We start from the raw sequence: 21132 nt of genomic DNA on the forward strand, positions 1-21132 counted from the left end.
GTTTTGTTTTGGTTTGCTTTGTTTTTTTACCAAAACTGGCTATATTTTTATAACATGCATTATAAAAACTATATAAATGGATTTGGTGTGTCTATGGTTGATACTAAAATAAATTTTGTCAAAATTGCTTCTTGGTGCATGAAGTTTCAGTAAGGATTTTGTGCAGGTGTGTGCACTTTTAAAATGCAATCCATCAATATTTTGCGTTAAGAGTAAACTTAATTTCACATATAAGTAGTAAATTCTCAGTCAGGTCTTACTACTAACTATTTCTGATTGGTTCCCTCTCCCATTTGTAGAATTTCAGCATAAAAGAGATCACCCCTTAAAAAAGAAAATATATGTACTGCAATTTTATAGTATTAGGTTTTACCCACCAGATGGTGCTGTTGCCAACTCTATGGAATTGGTTCTCTAATAATTTGCTTTGTAAGTCATGTTTCAGCTCCATGTCAGAATATGATTTAAGGAACAGTAAAATCAGCAGAAATGGCCAGTCCCAACCCACCACAAAGCTGCAATTTTGACAGTTCTATCAGAAAACAGTTTCTTGATCTTGGGTATTTATTTTGTGTTGGGATAAAATTCCGTTAGGAGCAGATTGAAAGACTAGGGATGATTTTAGAATATAGATCATAGGCGGAAAACTATTAAATTTAATTGTACATTTTAATGTTATTTAAAATTATTTTAAAATTCATTTTTATTTCTTGAATATGTAAAAGATTTACACGGTCCAAGAGTCAAAATTATCTTTAAAAAATATTCAGTGAAGTCTTCCTTCCTTCTTCCCACACTGTATAAGTAATTATTTTTATTAATTTATTTCTGGCCTATTTTTACAATGTTTCTCTTAACCAAATAAAAATATGTATATATTCTCATTTCCTCTTCTTTCCTACACAAAGCGCACTATATACCTTGTCTACACTTCGCTTTTTTTCCACTTGAAAATATACCCTGAAGGTCAGTCTGCCTTAGGTATAGAGATTTCCTTATGCTTTCTTACAGATGTAGAGTATGCACCACTGTATTTATGCAACTCGTCCCCCATTGATGACATTTGGGTCCTTTCTAATCTTTAGCTGTTAAAAAAAACAGTGATGGCATTATGCACATGCCATATCAATTGTGGAAGGTGTATTAGTTTTCTGTTGCTGCTGTTATAAATTACCAAAGCCTAGTGGCTTAAAACAACACAAATTTATTATCTTATAGCTCTGGAGGTCACAAGTCTGAAATAGGTCTGAAATAGGCAAAAATCAAGGTGTCGGCAGGGGTGTGCTCCTTTCTGGAGACCCTGGGGAGGAATCCTTGCCTTGCCTTCTCCAGAGTCTAGACTAGGCTGCCCCCATTCCTTGGGTCATGCCCCTTCCCCCGTCTTCACGGCCAGTGACAGTGGGCTGAGTCCTTCTCACATGGCATTATTTGATCTTTTATGCCTTTCTCTTCCACTTTAAGGACCCTTCAGTTACATTGAGTCCACCTGATTAATCCAGGATAATCTCCCTATCTCAAAGTCCTTAATTTAATCACATCTATAGAGTCCCTTTTTGTCACGTCAAGTAATATATTCATGGAGATTAAGACATGGACATCTTTTGGGCTCCATTGTTGAGCCTACCACAAAAGGGATGTCTCCAGGGTAGATTCCTAAAGTGCGATTACTGGTTCAAAGGGTAAGTGCATATGTAATTTTTTGGCTATTGCTAAATTACTTTCCAAAGTAATTATAAATATAGAATATTTAAAATGTCACTCCAGTTGTTCTAGTTGAGTCAGATTTATTGTAATATTAATAGTGCTTGTGAAAATAACCTAATGTGCTGTAGTCAAAGAGGTAGCAGAGCGTTGGAATAGATGAATGAGAGAGGTTTCCCACCCATGCATGTGACCAAGGCGCGGGATCAAGCAGAAGCCTAAAGAGAACAAAGGGAGGGTGGGACGTAAACCGTGCCCAACTAACTGTTCACATGGTGACTGCACGAGCAGATGCAAGGACAGATCCCTGGAGAGTACGGAGGGACAAGAGCTGGTGGACCACACTGACCTTTTATGGAAGATTCATCTACCCTGTCTGCACTCATTTATCATCTAACGTCATTTCTGAACACAAAAGAGCAAGATAGGTCTATGCATTGTTATCTTGTTTAAATTTTCAAAAATTCAGTTTTACAAATTTACAACATGAAAGTTCCCCATCCGTAAATCCTGTTGCCGGGCCATTCTATCTTCGAGGGCCTGGACTCGCTCAGTGTGGTCCCGAGAATGCAGCATCCACCTTGCCTGGGAGCTCCCTAGACGTGCAGAGCCTCGGAGCCCATCCAGATCCACCGGATCAGAATGTGCCTCTATAACCAGACGCCCAGGTGGTTCATATGCACATGGCAGTCTGAGAGCACTGCTGCGGCAGGCACAAAGGATATCCAATTATCGATTGCTTCTGTTGTGGCAACCTAGAAATACAGTGCTATTAAATTTGATTTTATTGTTCAATTGCCAGCTATATACCCAGGAGAGAGGGATAGTGATGATAACGACTAGCATTGTTTGCTGAGTGCTTAATATGTGCCTGGCACATAGTAGTAATTCAGTATCTTTTGTCTTGTTTCAGGTTTTACCATGTATTATGTTGTCAATGTATTTTAATATACATTGTCTTTTTAAAAATTGTCATAATAAGGCTTCCTGCTCAATTTTTTCACTGCTTTGTGATGGATACAATTGAGACCAGGGAAAGATTGGTCAATTAAGCCCAAGATTACTTTATTAGTATGTGCTAAGCCTGGACTTCAAGTCCAAGTCCATCTGACCCCAAAGTCCAAGATTTTTCTGTTATTCTGTTAAAGGAGAAATTAATCTAAAGTTGGGGAAACCAAACCTGGCTTTGGTTTTTCAAAAAATTTAATTGGTTTTTGGCATGACATTTTAAAATTTTATTTAAGACATCATCATCATTTTGCTACTTTTATCATTATAAAAAGAATAACACATGCCAGGAATAGAAATGATAAAGTATTAAATGGAAAGTAAACATCTCCCTTCTCCCTCAGCTCATTCTTTGGAGCCAGCACTTTTTTTTTTTACTATATCTATCTTTAGTTTTGGGTGGTTACCTCCAAAATTCTAAACCATAAGCTTGTAAGTAGAGATTTATAATTTTTGACAGTATCACTTTACTCCCAACGATAAAAAATGAGTAACTTAGCCCATGTAAACATATCACTTCCTGAATTTTGTCAGTAAGAATCTTCACTTCAAATGATATGTTTAATTTTATATGTCATGGCTATTATTTTTAGTGGCATCTCTTCTCTACTAGGTTGACTAGGGAATGTAGCGGCCCTAAGTCCCTCTCTGCCTCCTGCTCACGTCTCTTAGCTGTGTCTAATAGTCCCAAGGACAGAGTCTACGGCCTCTGCTTTTGGCTCTGTGACTATAATTAGGTCTTCCATGCTTTGTCTATGGGTTAAGCCTAAAATTTAGAACTGTTACAGTGTAAAATTGTGCAAATATTCCTCTCTGTAGAAACAATTAGTGAGAGGAGCACTTAGATAAATTTATAGCACTAACATGAGAGTGCAAGTTAGTATTATTCAAATGAACTCTTGGAGACGCCGTTTTCAAGCGCCAAGGTCAAGTGTGTTTCCTTTTCTTCACTCCACTGAGACTCAGAAGCATGCCTTATTTTAGTTTGCTACCTAGACCATTATTGTCTTGTAAAGGTTCTTGTTTTTCCTGGCATTTTGCCAATTAGCTCTTTTTAAAATCATTGAGACAAGAAACACATGCTGTCTTTACCATGTCATGGCGAGTTTCCGACGTCTTCATCATACTTTCTATTGAATAGAATCAGTTCTTCTTGCAGACATTCTCTTTGGAGAATCTCCTGACTTTCTGTTTCTTTTTTGATAGTTGCTTGCTAAGCCTGCTGCAGAGATGTCGCCCTGGTTTTCCCTAGGTTGGATGTACTGCTTCTTAGTTCCCATCTCTCCCTTTTCTTGAATTACCTTGAAGATTCTCGAGTAATTTTTAAAGGAAAAGTGTGTAAGAGGTGAATTTTCTGATTCTTTGTCCTCAGGTTTTTCTGGTGATTTGAATGAGCAAGGAATTCTAGGCTCAGAATTATTTTCTTCTGAATTATGAAGGCACAATAGCCTTCTCTCTTGGCATCTAGTGCTACTGATAAACAGGCAAATGCCAATAAAATTCTTGCCCTTTTGTCACATATCTCTCAGCATCTGTAATATTTTCATATTTTCTCTTCATTTTAGAGGTCCAGAAATTTCTTTAAGGCTATATTTAGCTGTATGCCTTTTAAAAATTCACCTTCATGTTCAGAGGCCTGTTTCAATCTGTGGACTGAGCTTTACTGCTGAAAATTTTTCTTCTGTTTTTCTTCCTTATTCATTTTCTCTGTTTCCTTTTCCTTGAACTCCTCCATCATAATCCTCCACGTCCTTTAGCCATTTTTACCTTTTTTTAAAAAAACTTTGAGTTTTTGCTCTGTATTTTAGTAAATGTCTTTGTTTACTTTTTCTGCTCTTCTAAGAAACTTTTGTCATTGTAATTCTTTTTTTCATTTCCAAGAAAACTTTATTGTTCTCTGAATGCTAACTTTTCTGTGGTTAATGGATCTTCTTAATCTCTCTAAGAATACTAATGAAGACTTTTTAAAAAAAAATAACCTTCTGTTTCCTGGGTTATTTCTGTTTCTTTCTGAGTTCATTTTTCAGTTCCCCCCCTCCCTTTTTGGGGTGTTGTTTGTGTTTCCTTCCAATGTCTGCTGATCCTGGGCTGTCCACGTAAGTGATTGGACAGCTCAGTTGGTCGGTGTGGGGAGCTGGTCTTCTGCCGCTGTGCAGGTCTATGTCCTGAAGGAGCTGTGTGAATGTGAGAGGCCCCAGGGAGCTTCGGTGTAAAGCATGGGGCTTCACTCTGCAGCACCAACACCACCTCATATTTATTTACTTATTTTTGAGACAGGGTCTCACTCTGTCACCCAGACTAGAGTGCAGTGGCATCTTTGTAGCTCACTTCAACTTCAAACTCCTGGGCTCAAGCGATCCTCCTGCCTCAGCCTTCCATGTAGCTGGGACTACAAGTGTGCGTCACCACAACCTGGCTAATTTTTTCAATTTTTGCAGAGACAGGGTCTCGCTTATGCTCAGGCTGATCTCAAACTGCTGGCCTCAAGCGATCCTCCCACCTTGGCCTCCCAAGGTGTTTACAGTAACTGTAGGATTACAGTTGCGAGCCACTGTGTCCAGCCTCCTTTACTAATTATTGCCATCTCATCTGCTTTCAATCTTCATAAAATCTATCAGAACCTCTGGTCAGCCATGATTCCTCTTTCATTCCCAGTGCAGGATTCCTTCCCTGCGTACCTCTTCACCAGGATTCTGTTGGGAACTGGAAAGTAAGAGGTGGGGAATGTAGGTTCATTTATCTACTTTAATCCAAAGTCTGAGGTTTCCTTCTGCTTATACCTTGATATTTTCTTTTAGCATTCAACACCTGCAATAAAAAGTGAAAAGAAGGTTAAAGGAAAAAGAATAAAACTTTCAAATCCTAGCCATCGAACGAACACCAAGTTACCTTTGACAGTTTGCAACGAATGTCCGTTTCATATGTTTAAGTCTTCCTTAATCCAAGTTGAATAACTACAAGTAGGTTAGTTCCCACCCAGCTTCTTGTGAGAAGCCACTTTTGCAAAAACGAGGCAAAAACATCAGAAGTTTGTCCCTCATGCATTACGCTTTTCATTCAGAAGTAGAATTTGTCTCCTTTGCCCCACAACCCCAGGTGTAAAGTTGGACAAACCGGGTCTAAGTGTGTCTCATGCAGATATTCCTGTCTGCCCAGCCGGACCTCGTTCACTCACCATGGTCTTGTCTTTGTCCAAAGGAGTGATTGTGTCATTGGCTTCAGCGACACTTTTCATTTTGGCTTGAGCAGTTTTGGCTATACATGTTCTTTTCCTCCTGCAGTATTGGCATATGGAATTATTAATGGTCTTTTATTAACAGAAAATATATTGCTCACTTTGCCACTACACTTTCCTACAGAACTTGCATGCTCATGGATTCACTACTTTTCTGGTGCTTTGTTTAGAATGGTGGTGATTTCTTACAGCAACTTAACCCAATGCTTTACTTAATATATATCTATTATAATTTGTTTTCCATTTATGATTGAGATTTTCAGTGCACTGTTTGGTTTTGTTTAGTTTCCAGTTAAACTTATTTTAACTTGTCTTAATAAAGTTTAACTCTATTGTATGTCCATGTTCCTGTCTGTAGGGTAAAAGTATGATTCTCATTTGAACTTATTAATAAAGTATTTCCTTTATACTTTTCACAGACAACAAAGTTATCGGACACCAAAAGCATGCTAGCCACTGTGCTTTAGGCATTGGATTTGCAAAGATGATTAAGGAAATTTTAGTTCTCAAGTAGCCCACAGTGAAATGGGTGACATTGTGATTGGTTTTTTGTTTATTTGATTGTTGTTGATTTGGTTTCATTTGGTTTTGGTTTTCCTTATAACAGAAAGTTTACTTTCCAAGCATATTGTTGTAAAATATAAAGTTCTCTTACAGACAGGCTTTGGATTTCCTACTTTCCATATTATTTAAACAGTACTTCATATATTCCTCTTGGGTTTTAAAAGATGGGGAGAAAGGTCCGCACAGTGGCTGCTCTCTCTCCAAGTGGTCATGGGGAACAAGTTCATCACTTGTTTTTGTTGAACAAGAGTAAAACTAAATCTGATTCATATATGTGCAATGGACTGACGCTTAGTGACCAGTGCTGTGGGATGAATGTGTAGCTGAGTCAAGGTGGTTTGAGTCTCAGGCTTTCTTTTTTCTTTCTTTCAGATGAACATCTGAGTACCCCCATTTTCCTTTAAATTTAGAACAAGCTGAGTTATGATGTATCCAATTGCAAAGCAGTTGTAAATGGGCTGTTAAAAATTTTTTTTAAAAAATAGAATTATGTGGCTATCAGAAAACCATCATTTGTAGAGAGTATTAGTTGGCTAGGGCTGCTATGACAAAGTCCCATAGTCTGGTGGCTTAAACAACAGAAATTTTTTTTCTCACCATTCTGGAGTTTAGAAATCTGAAATCAAGGTGTCAACAGGATTGGTTCCTTCTGAGAGGGCTGTGGAGAAAGGATGTGTTCCAGACCTCTCTTCTTGGCTTGTAGATGGCCATCTTTTTCCTGTGTTTTCACATTATCTTTCTTCTGTATAGTCTGTGTCCAAATTTCCTCTTCCTATAAGGCCACCAGTCTTACTGAAATGGGACCCACCCTAATGACCTTACTTTAACTTTACTGCTTCTATAAAGACCCTATTTCCTAATACTGTTACATTCTGAAGTTCTGGCTGTAAGAACTTCAACATGTGAATTTTGACAGGGGACACAATATGGGCTTACCATAACATGAAATCACTCCAGGGTCCCAGGAAGATGCTAGATCCTTTCATATATATTAATTTATTTAACCCTCACCAAATTGCCACACTATAGTGGTATTGGGATCCCATTTCATAGATGAGAAAAACTGAGACCAAGAGCAATGACTCATCTTGTACAAGGTGACCAGCTAAAAAGTAGCAAAACCATGATTTGAACCTAAATCTGTATGATCCACTCTACCATGTGGCTTCTAGGTATTTTCTTTCTCAGCTATTTTCTTCCTTTTTTTTAAATGTAATACTCTGAATCAAAATAGAGTCCAGTAAAGTTGTCACTCTGTTCTTTTGGCTAGAAAAATCTATTTCTATAAATGTTTGCCTTTCTATTTGGTAGCTAGTGCTTTGCTCCTGGACACCTATGCAGCTTCTCTATATTTTTTTCAACCTTCTCTGACAGATCCATGACTCAATAAAATGCTGTTTGCAGATCCAGACAAGGTATTAACATCAGCTCTATCACTTTCATCTAATAAACGGGCTCACTGGTCAGGGAGGAGTTTGGATTGGTTTGATATGCTCCATTATTTAGAAATCTTTCAAATCTTTCAGAGGGCACCACTCCTTTAAGTGGGAGATTACATCATAAGAGCAGAGTCTTTTCTTTTTTGGTTTTGAGCCAAAGGATGGAGAAAGAAGGGGAGAACATCTGTGGGTAGACAAGGTACAAACTAATGTGAAACTTGCTAAGACAGTGGGAGGAGGTTTATGATAAAGATGTATCTATCTCTCAAGAGTTGTTGAAACCATCTGGTCTCAAATATAGTCAGGAGAGTATCAAACTAAGGCCAGACATAGCATTTTCATTGCCAACCTGCTAAGTGTAGTGAATGAAACCAGTAAGTGAAATTGGAAAATTGCTCAACCACATCCACAAATAGCTTGTGGTTGACTTAAACATTTAGAAATACATGCTCTTTACCAAGAATGGGAAAATGACACTTTTCTTAGTAACATAGTGCAAAGGATATGATGTTATAATACTGGAATTTGAATTTGGGCTATACCACTTACTGTTAAAACTAGTATGTCTTGAGCAAATTAGTCTCATTGAGTGTCAGTTTCTTCATCTGTCAAACCAGTGTGAGGGTTGCTGTGAAGATCAAATGAGATTGTCTGTGAGAGCTTTGCAAACTATATAGTGCAATGTGCATATTAGCTATTTTTATTGTTACTTTATTTTTAGCTCAAATCTAACAGAACCCACAATTATGCTGAATTATCTAGTTTGATGAGCCAATTTATGGATTATCCAGACCCTCCATTTCCCTTCCCCTTTTTAGTCCTTGCAAAATGTCTTAAAATCATTGTGAAATAGGGAGAAGATGCAGTTAGGACTTTTTACTTTTTTATTTGAATTTTTTAAATATATATTTACAGGCCCTTAATGGGGAGAAAGTTGAAAACAGCCCAATTAACGAAGAGCTTGTGGTATATACCAATAAAGTGGCCTGTCACATTTTAAAGGAGCCAAGCCCTTCTGAGGAAATTGCCTGTCATCTGGTTTCAAAACAGTCCTGGCAGACTCCCCGTAGATGCTGACACTTTTAATTTTTCCTGAGAGCTATTAAAATTGTAGAACTTTTGGAAACGTATTCCCATATCACCTTGATGGGCCAAGTGATTGAACAGAACATGCGATAAGGATCTTTCCTCTATGATGAAGCACCGTGGAAAATCCTGAGTTGGCAACTTGTAAAGTGATTGCAGATAAGGTCTCTGGGTTTTCATTGTCCAAGCGTCTGTAGGAAGTTCTCTTGGAATAGGAAGGTCTCTCCGGACTTGCAAATAAAATACCGTGTCTGTCTCCTTTCTCTCCAGTAGATAGTACATTACTTCTTAGGTCACTAAAAATGATCGCTGCTTACTCTGTATTTAGAAAGAGATGCTAACGGGTTTTCCTCTTTCCTGGGAATAGGACCCAGGAGGGAATCAGGAGGGAGATGGAATTCACCTAGTAAGTGTGCATCTTGGAAGAGAAGAATCTGAGCAGGGGCTAAATTCCTGGGATAGCTTTTACTGACCATGGTTTGACACTTGGTTACTTAAGAAGTTCCATAAGCCTTGCTTTCAAGGATTTCCAAACTCCTACACTAGCTATAGGAAGATAGCTAGTTTGGGGGAGAAATGATCTGTAAGATAACAGGGTGCTACGTCTCAATTTCGTATGACCCAGGCAGCTGCTGGCCATCCCCTGTCAGTACTCTCTGAGGAAATCAGTTAATTTTAGTTATAGATCAGGATTTTAATTAAAATTTGGCATCTGATTAACTGCGGTGAACTAATTTGGTATGCCAGCCTCTCTTTACTGTGCATTCTCCTTCATGATGGCTTGGATTTGATTAGGTTGATGCCAGCAAATCTATTATTCTGACAAATGTTAATCAGAGATCGGCTTCTGATTTTAAATTCAAATTCACTGTGCACTATTAACTTTTCTAACACTGTGTGCTTTTGATGGCCTGATTTGCATGATTTTTTTTTTTTTTTGAGACAGAGTCTCACTTTGTTGTCCAGGCTAGAGTGAGTGCCGTGGTGTCAGCCTAGCTCACAGCAACCTCAAACTCCTGGGCTTGAGTGATCCTTCTGCCTCAGCCTCCCGAGTAGCTGGGACTACAGGCATGCGCCACCATGCCCGGCTAATTTTTTATATATATATCAGTTGGCCAATTAATTTCTTTCTATTTATAGTAGAGACGGGGTCTCGCTCTTGCTCAGGCTGGTTTTGAACTCCTGACCTTGAGCAATCCGCCCGCCTCGGCCTCCCAAGAGCTAGGATTACAGGCGTGAGCCACAGCGCCCGGCCTGCATGATTTTTAAATATGCATTTCTGGCTATAATTTTATTATCTGAGTGTTCTTTTGTTTAATGTAAGTTTTGTGAGGAGGTTTTTTTTTTAAGAGTGTGAAAAGGTTATCAATCTACTGTGACAGAAGTGTACTGTGGTTGAATTCCATATGACCTAGATTGATTATCTGTCATCAGGATAGAAGAGCTCAAAAGTTAGGACCATGGAGTCAAAATGCCCAGGTTCAAATCTTACAGCCTCCCCTCCATGTGGAGTGTATATAACGTAACTGGAGAGAAGTTACTACCCCATAGCTTTATCCTCATCTTTTAATGGAGATAATAATAGCATTTACCTGATAGGGTGTTGGAGAAGCTTCCATTAGAATGGCACATGCAATCAGCCCACTTTTGCTGGGCTATGCTGCAGTAACAATGCATCTAAAATAGGAATGGCTTACAACCACATTTCTCATTCATGTTTATGTTCATCATGGATTTTTAAATCCTGCCCTCAAAAATAAATTATAGTTTGGGATTCCGCTAAACTATAGACATTATTACCTTCAGCTAGGGCAGAGAAGACTAATATTTATGCATTTGTCAGATGGTCCTTTCAAGAGTAAATTAAGGTGCTGAACGCTTGCTTTGAACTTTGCAGGGAAGGTGGTCTACGGAGAGCCCATAGCAGCCAGTCTTGGCACAGATGGCACTCACTACTGGAATGAAGAATGGCACCATGCAGCCCACTACGTCATGGGTCCACCCCTGCGACCGGACCCTTCAACACCTGACTTCCTCATGAATCTACTGGCTAAGTAATCATTTTGCAGATGACGGTGAAGGGTTTTGCCAAAAGAAGGCTTGGGTGCAGGAGAGTTTGTCCTACCAACTGGACCTTCTGTTGACCACCCAGTATTCTCTTTTACTTGACCTGAGAGGTCCTGGGCGCCCCTCATCTAGACAGCAAAAAGCAATGACTTAATTATGTTATCATATGTTGTGTCGCCTGGCCAAAGAGAAATCAGATAATTTTTGCTGAAATTTTACTTTTTGCTGATTTTTTCCATCTCATGTTGCCCAGAGCCAGGGCTCTTCATTATGCCTTGTCTTTATCAGAGTATTCTTGAATTTTTTTCTATGCTTATATAATCCAGAAACCAGGTTGTTGTGTAGGTAACACCATTACTTTCTAGAAGAGTATGATCCCTTTTCTTGAGAATTCCAACATTTGTAGACATCAAGACAATCTCCATTCATAGATACTCAGATTCAGGCTAATGGTTTTACACAGAAGACTGCTAAGAGTTCACTTGCCTCTTCCTTTCAGCTTCCTTCCTCCCCCATGATTCTATATCCCTAAGATTACTCGCAAGTCAAGCCAGGATTCCTGTTCCTGGTGACATCAACATCGTCAGCCAGTCTCACTCCCTGTTCATCACAGAATGACCTGCCCTCCACTCACAGGGATCACCATGGTGGGATCTTTGTGGAGTACTCTACTCACAAAGACTTTTCACTTATATTATTGCTAGTGATCCTGACGTTATCTTCATCAAGTTCATGCAACTGTCAATCTCTAGATGAGAAACTGAGTCTCAGACAATCTCATAATCACAGAGTCAGTAAGTGATGGAGCTGAGTCTGGAACTCAGGTTTTCTAACCCATGATCCTGCATCATTTTCCTTGTAAGCATGTTCTCTAAAAGTGCTTCCTGAAGTCAAGACAGGAGAGGGATGGAATACATGCTTGAAAAAGCTACTCCTTCTCCAGTGTGTTTTTTCTGACTTTCGGTTGAGAAAGGGGGTCAGGAGATTAGGAAATGTTATGGTAGTTTCCTCCTAACATATTCTGTCTACTCACTCCTGTCGCTCTTGTGCTTTTTTTTTTTTCTTTTACAGTGATGATCTAACCACAACGGGAACTGACCACTGCACTTTCAACACCTGCCAGAAAGCTCTTGGGAAGGATGATTTTACTAAGATTCCCAATGGGGTGAATGGTGTTGAAGACCGGATGTCAGTAATCTGGGAGAAAGGCGTGGTGGGTTTCACAGGATCCAGCCTGGTTTCACCTAGTTCTTTAGCCAGGATCCTGTCCATGTGGGGACCAGAGTGGCACAGACCTTCACAGAGAAACTTTTGAATTGTTTGGACTAGGATGGAGCCACCACCACCACCATCCCACCCTGGAGGATATAATTTTCTTCTCTGCATAGTTTAGTTTAGAGGATGGATTGTACCACTTTGCAGAGACATTAGGGGATGAATTTAGACTGGGTACAAAGAGGGTTATTCTTGAAGTCTCTGAAATGTTATAGGCCTTTTGCCTGATATTTCATAATCTGAATTTCATAATTTCAGAATTTCATAATTCTGAATTCCAATGCCTAATGTGTCACTGATATAAATACTTGAAATGATAGAAAATACATAAAGGATGTTTATTATGTTTATACCTCCTTTTCAGAAATCTCTGTTGATGTCTCTTTTTAAAGAACAGTTGGATATCATATTTTAAAGAATGCTGTGTGAAGTCACATAAATAATAATTCAAAGTCTAGAAATAAAAGACTTAAAAAATTCCTATGACTAAAAAATTTCCTTGAGGAAAGAGGAGAACCAAATGACTGAATGTCTATGTTCGGCCAGTTGACACTCATAGCTGTAAATATCAGCCTGGTTAGGCCTGAGGGCCCCACTGCCATGCCCTTCTCACAATTCCCTAGGAATCCTCCCCCAGATGACATCACAATCATATCTCACACTTTAGAATCCCCTTTGACTTTTTCCCCCTCTACATACCACTCACTTCTAACTCAATTAATTGTTCACCAAGTCTTATCAATCTTATTTCCAAAATGTCTTCTATTTCCATCTTTATGGCTCCCATTCTAGTTGGAGGCCCATATTTTGTTTGGACCCTTGCAGTAGTCTCACAGCTGGTGTCCTTGCCTTCAGGGTCTCATTTGCTATGATCTATTCTATATTCTAGTACCAGAGATACTATTCAAAAATGAAGTTATGTTCATACTACTTTCCTCTCAAAACCCCTTTAATTTTCTCCATTCTTATTGGATGATAGCTAAACAATTAATTTACATGTAAGGGTCTTCAAAAGATCTCTAGAGCCCCACCTTCTGCTAATCATCCTCCTTACCCCCTCTGTCTCCACCCTAACTCTAACCATCTCTGTGACTTCTCTTCGCTTTCTCTTCGTTTAGCTTTTCTTGGTAACAGTCCAACCTTCCTTTTGAACTTACGCTGTGAGTATCTTCATTCCAGCAGATTTCCATAATCTGTTATAGCTCCCAGGTAAATAAATGGCTTTCAAGTGATTGAATATTTCTTTACAACATACAGGAAAACTATGTTATTTTCTGAAACATTAAGATAGTTTACTTACGGGAATATTACTTTCTGAACATGACTCTTAATCATTTTTGAGGCACAGACTCTTTGATAATTAAATAAATCTTAAAGATCTTCTTACCATGTTAATGTACATAAAGATAAACCATCAACACTCAACATTTTTAAAAAAGGCCACATCCCTCTGAGTTCTGTCCATATTAAAATCTCTTATAATAGGCTATCCACTAGTGCTGGTGCATGTAAATTTCAATTGCATAAAATTGAACCTCTTGAGTTGACTTTTTTATCTTTTTAAAAGCATGGCCACCTGATTTAAAAGGTGTTACCTATCTTACTTTAACACTTTAATATTCTATCTTATGTCTACATAATTGTCTCATAAATCTTAGGTCTGCAGTAAATAAGCCAGGTCATAAATGCCAAAGGTGGTGGTGGTAAACTCTAAATGAGAATCGAAAATACCATTGCTAACACTTAGCTGTCTTCTGTAGCAATATCATGTGATTCTAGGAAGAATGGGAAAAAGTAATGGGGTTGTTTGTTAAGTTGATATGTTTTTGAAAAGTTGTCTTCAGACTTCCATATGTAACCTCATTAACTCTATCATTATCATTATGATTGTTTAATACTTTTTTTTTTTTTTTTGAGACAGAGTCTCACTCTGTTGCCCAGGCTAGAGTTCCAGAGTTCTGTGGCATCAGCCTAGCTCACAGCAACCTCAAACTCCTGGGCTCAAGCAATTCTCTTGCCTCAGCCTCCTGGGTAGCTGGGACTATAGGCGAGCACCATATACCTGGCTAATTTTTTTATTTTTAGTAGACACAGGGTCTTGCTCTTGCTCAGGCTGGTCTCGAACTCCTGACCTCGAGCAATCCTCCCGCCTCAGCCTACCAGAGTGCTAGGATTACAGGCATGAGTCACTGTGCCTGGACGTGATTTTTTAATACTCATCAGCATCCTTAGATGTTGGCCTCTCAATATAAGAAATTAGATGCAGTTCTGTTTGGTTTAAGAGATGCAAGCCTTGTACATTTATTAATAGCAGGTTTTTTAGTATTTGATCATTAGAATAAATGCATTTTCTTATTTGAATTGTTTTATAGCATTGTGGTAAAATGGATGAAAACCGATTCGTGGCAGTTACCAGCACAAATGCAGCCAAAATCTTTAATCTCTATCCAAGAAAAGGAAGAATAGCTGTAGGATCAGATGCTGACATTGTTATTTGGGACCCAAAAGCCACAAGGTAAGTCTAAGTCCTTGTATTGCTTGGCTTCACCATGGAGAGAAAGCACTAACTTGCAAAGTAATTATGCTTTGGCAATAATCAGCCATTTCTTATTAGGTGATTTATTTAGCTGTGCTCAGGTATTTTGAGCCTATACACAAGATAAAGGTTTTGATGTGCAAATATTCCTTTGTTTTTCTTGGCATTCTCTGGAAATGGATATGTATATAAAACCAATATGAATTTACCACTTCAGTGCCTGGCAAACTCCCAAGTTCATATGGAGGAAAGGTACAGAGCAAGGAAGAAAATAAAAGGCTTAGTTTGAAAAGAGTTGAATTGAAAACTCAAAATAATTACAGCCTTTTTGAAGCTTTCAGAGAAAAAAAATTCCAGCACAAAGAATGTCACTTTTAGTTAGCCAAATTTTCCAGTTGAGTTCATCTCGAGCCTATCATTCCCAATAGACTCCAGCTTTTTGTTTCCAATTTCCATAATTCTATGTTAATATTGCAGATCTGGCAAATTCCACCAGCTCAGGAAAGCATTCAATAAGGGCTGAAGCTCTGTTAATTTCTCCTTACAGCATGTTAACACAAATGACACCTGTATCCTGATTTGTGCTTTTCATAAACTTTGTAGTTGTAATGGAGACAATCCCATTACATAGTTTAACATTTTGTGCGTGTGTGTGTGTGCACATGTGCGTGTGTAAACAGGAATACGGTAGGCCCTCTGCCTTTATTGTACAGGCATTTATCCAAAGTCTATTAGGTTTTCTATTGTAATCAGAAAAAGTCTATAGTTGGAGGGTGATATTATCATAAAGGCCCAGCTTCAGCTGAAGTGCTCCTGGGTGACCCTTGGAGAAAAGATGACCATTTGAAGCACTAAGTTACCATCGCTGTGAGCCTAGAAACAAGCCCAAGATATTCCCTCAGGAAATACTTAGTTTTTTTTGTGCTTGATGCTCTCTGGGGAGTCATTTTCCCCATCCAGGACCTGGTTCACATGGTTGGCAGGCTGTGGTCATGGCAAGTAGCCTTTAGTGACATACTTCAGGGTATCACCTCATCGCTGGTTCCAATCCATGTGATGCAGTGAAGGGTGGGATAAACATCTAATATACACAAATGTCCCAAGATACCACCTAGTCACAACTCTGGGTCTTTGCTATTATGTCAACAAGGAACTATCCCCCATTTAAGGACAAAATATCGGCTTGTCAAATGATCTAGGTCCCTCTCCATGCATAAGAAATGAAGACAAGTGAAACCAAATGTGGCAGCTTCTCTTTACTAGTTAGAAAAATTGTGCTTGGGAAGGCAATAAAAAAATTGGTTGGACTTGGATTGATCTGTGGCTGAATTGAGCATGCTGTGTTTAGAGAACTCCTGATATTTTAAATATCACTCAACCCAGGGCTGTTGTATACCCAGCAGGAGCCTGTCCAGGGTCATCTTGGCTGTAATTCAAACAATTTAGGCTGCTCCCAGGGCTGGGACCAGGTCAGTCTTCTGAAATAATTATGGCTCAAGGAAATTACAAGATTTAATCAGAAAACCTAGAAATTTGCAAAAGGGAGAAAACTATCATGTGAAAGAAATATTTGTGAAAAATGATGTTTTAAAAGCATACCATCTGGGAGAGTCACAGTAATGTCAATAATTAGTACTAATTTGCACCTTCACAGCTCTCAGCAGGTTGTAAAAATGCTTTGGTATCTAAAATGTGATTTCCCAGGTAAGACAGATATGATCACCTTGTGGCACTGAGAAAGCAATAACTGTACAGTGGTGTAAGTGATAGATTTGATATGAGAACCCTGACCCAATGACTTTGACTTTATAAACTTCTATATTTTTTGTGAGATCCAGTACCATTCTATCTCCTTAGATCAAAGCAGAGCACTTTGTAATCTACTTAGTTGTTCGTATTCCATTTTTTTCTTCCAATCAGGTGGGACAGTAACTAAAAGCTTTTTTGGGTTTGATTCCATTCTCTGTTATTCCTTATCAAAGGTGGGGGGAAATGACAATACTCCATTGAGGGATATGAGTAATGGTGTGGAGAGCCTGGGAGGCCGTTCCCTGCAGTTCTTCTTTCTAACTCTGCACCTGAGTAGCTCCAGCAGGGCCCAGCCTCAAGAGACCTCATCAGAATTTCTAAGAACGACATCAGCTCAGGTGTAAAGCATTGTCTCCCTTAGACAACTGGACAAAGAGAAATGACCTGAGCCTTAGGTTGTGAATAATTCTCTTACTTTATTTACCATATATGGCTGCCTGGAGGGTATTTATAGGCTGTGATTATGTCTCCTTGAGTCATGTTTTTTAGACTATATAAATTTAGACTACTTTCTCACAAGTTTTAGCTACTGATTTCTATAACATTGTTTTGTCCTTCCTTTCCCATTCAGTTGTTTCAGAATAGCACATAATGATCCAGATGTGTGTGTGTGTTTTTTTTAAGATCTATATATATTACCTGCTTAATTTCCCTCATTTCTAGCCTAAGAATAACTAACTTAAGGTCAAACTCTAAAGCTTTTATGTTTTGCTTTTAAGTTTCTTTCTTTCTCTCATCAGTTCTTTAGTATTTCTTATATAATATCTGCCCTTCACTTTATGCAATCATGGTAATAGAAATTAAATATTTACATTTTTATAAGTATGTCTTTAGGGAGTAAAGATACAGATTTGGCACTTAATTATTACTATTATTAAGTCTTCTTTATCTATGTCTGCTTATTGTGCACACATAGGTGCTAAGCACAGTGAAAACCAGCACACACCCCAGAGCCTCATGCACAGGTTCTGATCCCAGCTCCATCAAAGGCCATTTAAAGTATCTGCAAATCCACTCTCTCATATGTCAAATGAGATTATTAATAGCTGTTACGCCTACCTCACCAGGTTTTTGTTAGAGTCACACGAGATAATACATGTGAAAATGCTTTGCAAACTGAGAACGTGTTACACAAAGTCAAGATATGCAATATTATGGTTATTTTACATTTATGTAGTTCAACTGGCATCATTATCTGCAGTACATTTTTGTATTTAGATGCTTCAGCTACTTTGCCCTTGGAGACCAGGGAGGCAGATGAACCACAGGGTTCTATTTCTCTGACCCTCGGCTCCTTTTAAAAAAATTGGGGACCTTTCTTTCTTATCTTTTCTTGTTTTACTGTCCTTTTGACAAATGGAGAAATATTTTCAGGATATATTGAATTGATCTAGCCTCCCTTGGATTTCTTTAAGGTATTCAGCTTATTCTATATCTTGCTTCTTTAATCCTTTAATTTAAAATTTTTCTCTAAGTCGCCATCAGAATATTTTGCACCATCATTATTTATCTTTTTTAATGTGAAGATTGCAGAAAGGGGGAAAAAGGAGATGGGGCTGTAGAAGAGGAGGCCTCATAGAATAATGAGTCCGGAAGAATAGAGGAACAAAGAGAAAGCGAGTTTATCGTGCTTCCCACTGAAAGAGGGAGATTGTTGCAGAAACCGTGTGCCGAGTCTTTATCTGGGTCGACCACAGCACCAGCTTTCTCTATTCCTGGCCTGGCTGTTATGAGAAAGTTGCTCATCTGGGCTGGCTGTTCCCGACCAAAATTTATGCTGATGACCTCAACGAGGACCTTTCTGATGCGAGACAGTATTTTTAGCCTTTTCTAACCCTCTGTGCATCGTCCATAGCTTTCCACTGTCCTCAGACACTACCCCTACCACTGTTACGGCCCACCTCTTCCCACCTTGCACCTGCTGAGTGCGGCACACCTGCTAACGGTCCTGTGCCCCAGTCTCTACTTACTTCTTCCCTCGTTAATATGCTTGAGGTCTAGTTTCACTTTTTAAAATAAATGTTTTATCTTAGAGTATTTTAGATGTACAGAAAAGTTGCAAAGATAGTACAGAGACTTCTCATATTCCCCCTAGTCAGTTGCCACTACTATTATCCTATGTTAGTATGGTACATTTGTCACAATTAATGAACCGATATTGATATGTTATTATTAACTAGAGTCCATATTTTATCAGATTTGCTTAGTTTTTACCTAATGTTCTTTTTCCATTCCAGGATTCCACCTAGGACCTCACATTACCTTCAGTTGTCATATGTCTCCTTAGGCATCTCTGATCTGTAACAGTTTCTCTGACTTTGTTTTTGATGACCTTGGCAGTTTTGGAGGAACACCGATCAAGCATTTTGTAGAATGTCCCTCTCCTGTGATCTTTTCTTGGGGGATGCTTTTCTTGTTAGTAGCCTTGGGTTATGTGTTTTGGGGAGGAAGATCTCAGAAGTAGGGTACCATTGTTTTCACATCACTTGAAAGGTCCATGCTGTAGACATGACTTACCATTACTGATGTCAGCCTGGGTCAGCTGACCGAGGTCATTTTGCCAGTTTTTTCCACCATACAGTATCTCCCCCCCCCCTTCTATGTAGTAATCTTTGGAAGGAAGTCACTGTGTGCAGCCCATACCTAGGGAGTAAGGAGTTAGGCTTTGGTCTTTTGTATTAGTTGATTCTGTATCACGTAGCCCTGGCCCAGTTCAGCATAGAGTAGAAGCACAATAAAAGTTGAACAGAGGACTGAGAAGGATACAGCCTTCCACACTTCAGGGAAGATTGGTGTGACTGAGAAATGGCACAAAGGAAAATTAAAAGGATTTTATTTAGCACCAGCTATGGTGAAAGGAAAAGTAGGAGCATATCCCCACTTTGTGCTTTTTACTTATTGCACACGACTGTTGAAAGCATGAATAGATCAGGATGAATATAAGTAGAAAGGATTTTCCAAGGAGAGGAGGAAGAACTTCTCCTTCATTCACGAGCTCATTCTGCGCAGAAGCACCTGGGCGAGCCAGACGCTGAGGGCCCTGCCCTTAGGACAGTCGGGAGAGGACTGGAGATGTCAAGTCAAATAGTCCCAGTCTAAGAAGGGATGTGTTAAGAATATCATACAAATGGCAAGAACAAGTTGCCACAGAATTTCAAAGCAGAAAGATCATTCTTGTGTTAGAGTAGATAAAGTAACACGTGAGAGGAAAATAAAGGAAGTGTATGGCCCTAAAGTCAAGACTAAACATGGCACTGAGATAAAGGGAGGCATTGATAGGTGGATCTGGGAGGAGGCAGGTAAGGCCCAGAACTGCATGAGAGAGAGAACAGCTTCAGGCTGCAGAATGGAATGGGAAAGTGAGGAGGTCACAGGCTGTCTCCAGTTTTAATTTTGTCTATGACAGACAGAGGCTATTCCAAATCGAGCTCACCTTTTGGAAAAGCGTTACTTCATTAAATGAATAAATGGATATATCTATGGAGGTTTTGTCCTTGCAAGAAATTCTTCCCTTTTATTTTACTTAGCTGATTTTAATATCAGCTGCAGGCTGGTGGTGTACAGCCTTTCTGTCTGGGCACACCATTAGATGTTGGCCAGAGTTTTCCTACAAAATTTCCTGAACCAGTTTTAGCAAAAACAATAGTCCTGCTGACTGGTTAGTATCTCAAATGCAGACAACACGCATTGCACCCCGGATGCTGAAGGGGGCGCCCACGGCCCACACTGAGCTTAGCTCCTACCAGGCCCTTTGAGCTGCTGGTTATGCAAGAACAAACCAGCCTCTGGAGAATGGAAGCATTTGCTAATGATTTTTGTCTTCATGGTACATAGATGTTTTCATTTCTTAAAATTCTTGTTACTTATTAAAGGCATGTAATATGGTTGCCACACATCTGTAACCTTAAAAATGGACTGCATTGAAGTTACCGAGGGAGACCAGTAGGAAGGAAAGCAGAGCAGCCATGCTTGTTTTTGTTCTTTTAAATCTGCAAAAAGCCAGATGATTCCAGATTGAGGAATTGGACATGTGCTGATGGATGGGGAGTGGGCGTCTGCAGGGAGGTACAGACATCCTGATGAAAGAGTACCTAAGACGTTACTAGCCTGTAAAAAGTCCCTGCAAAAATCAGCTGCAATAGCTTTTCTGTGTCATTGCACAATAAAAAACAAACTGCATTTAGTGCAAAGGGAGCATTCACCTTTTTGGAAATAAAAGAGCCTGCTGTATTCAGTTTGACAGCTCATTGAGCCAGTGTCTATTGCTTGTGACAGAGGGATGTGTCCTAACTCTTGACTACTTGGGTCAAAGCTTCAAATTTATGGACATATTCCCTATCTAAATGTTTGACCCATTCCTGTAGAATATCTTGGTACTTAGAGGCAGGGGAAAGAAATCAGGAGCATGCTTT

General features: G+C 39.1%; 1 protein-coding gene across 1 annotated transcript in view; it reads left to right on the forward strand.

The window, feature by feature from the left end:
* The window catches only part of DPYS (dihydropyrimidinase), a 72325-nt gene that overhangs the window by 16511 nt on the left and 34682 nt on the right, over positions 1–21132 (forward strand). The window contains exons 5-7 of the mRNA XM_012784262.3: positions 10931–11087; positions 12172–12313; positions 14748–14890. Coding sequence (XP_012639716.1) covers positions 10931–11087; positions 12172–12313; positions 14748–14890 — 442 coding nt within the window. The remainder of the gene's footprint in view (positions 1–10930; positions 11088–12171; positions 12314–14747; positions 14891–21132) is intronic.

The sequence above is a fragment of the Microcebus murinus genome, chromosome 7 (genome assembly GCF_040939455.1).
Source record: "Microcebus murinus isolate Inina chromosome 7, M.murinus_Inina_mat1.0, whole genome shotgun sequence".
Classification (NCBI taxonomy): Eukaryota; Metazoa; Chordata; class Mammalia; order Primates; family Cheirogaleidae; genus Microcebus; species Microcebus murinus.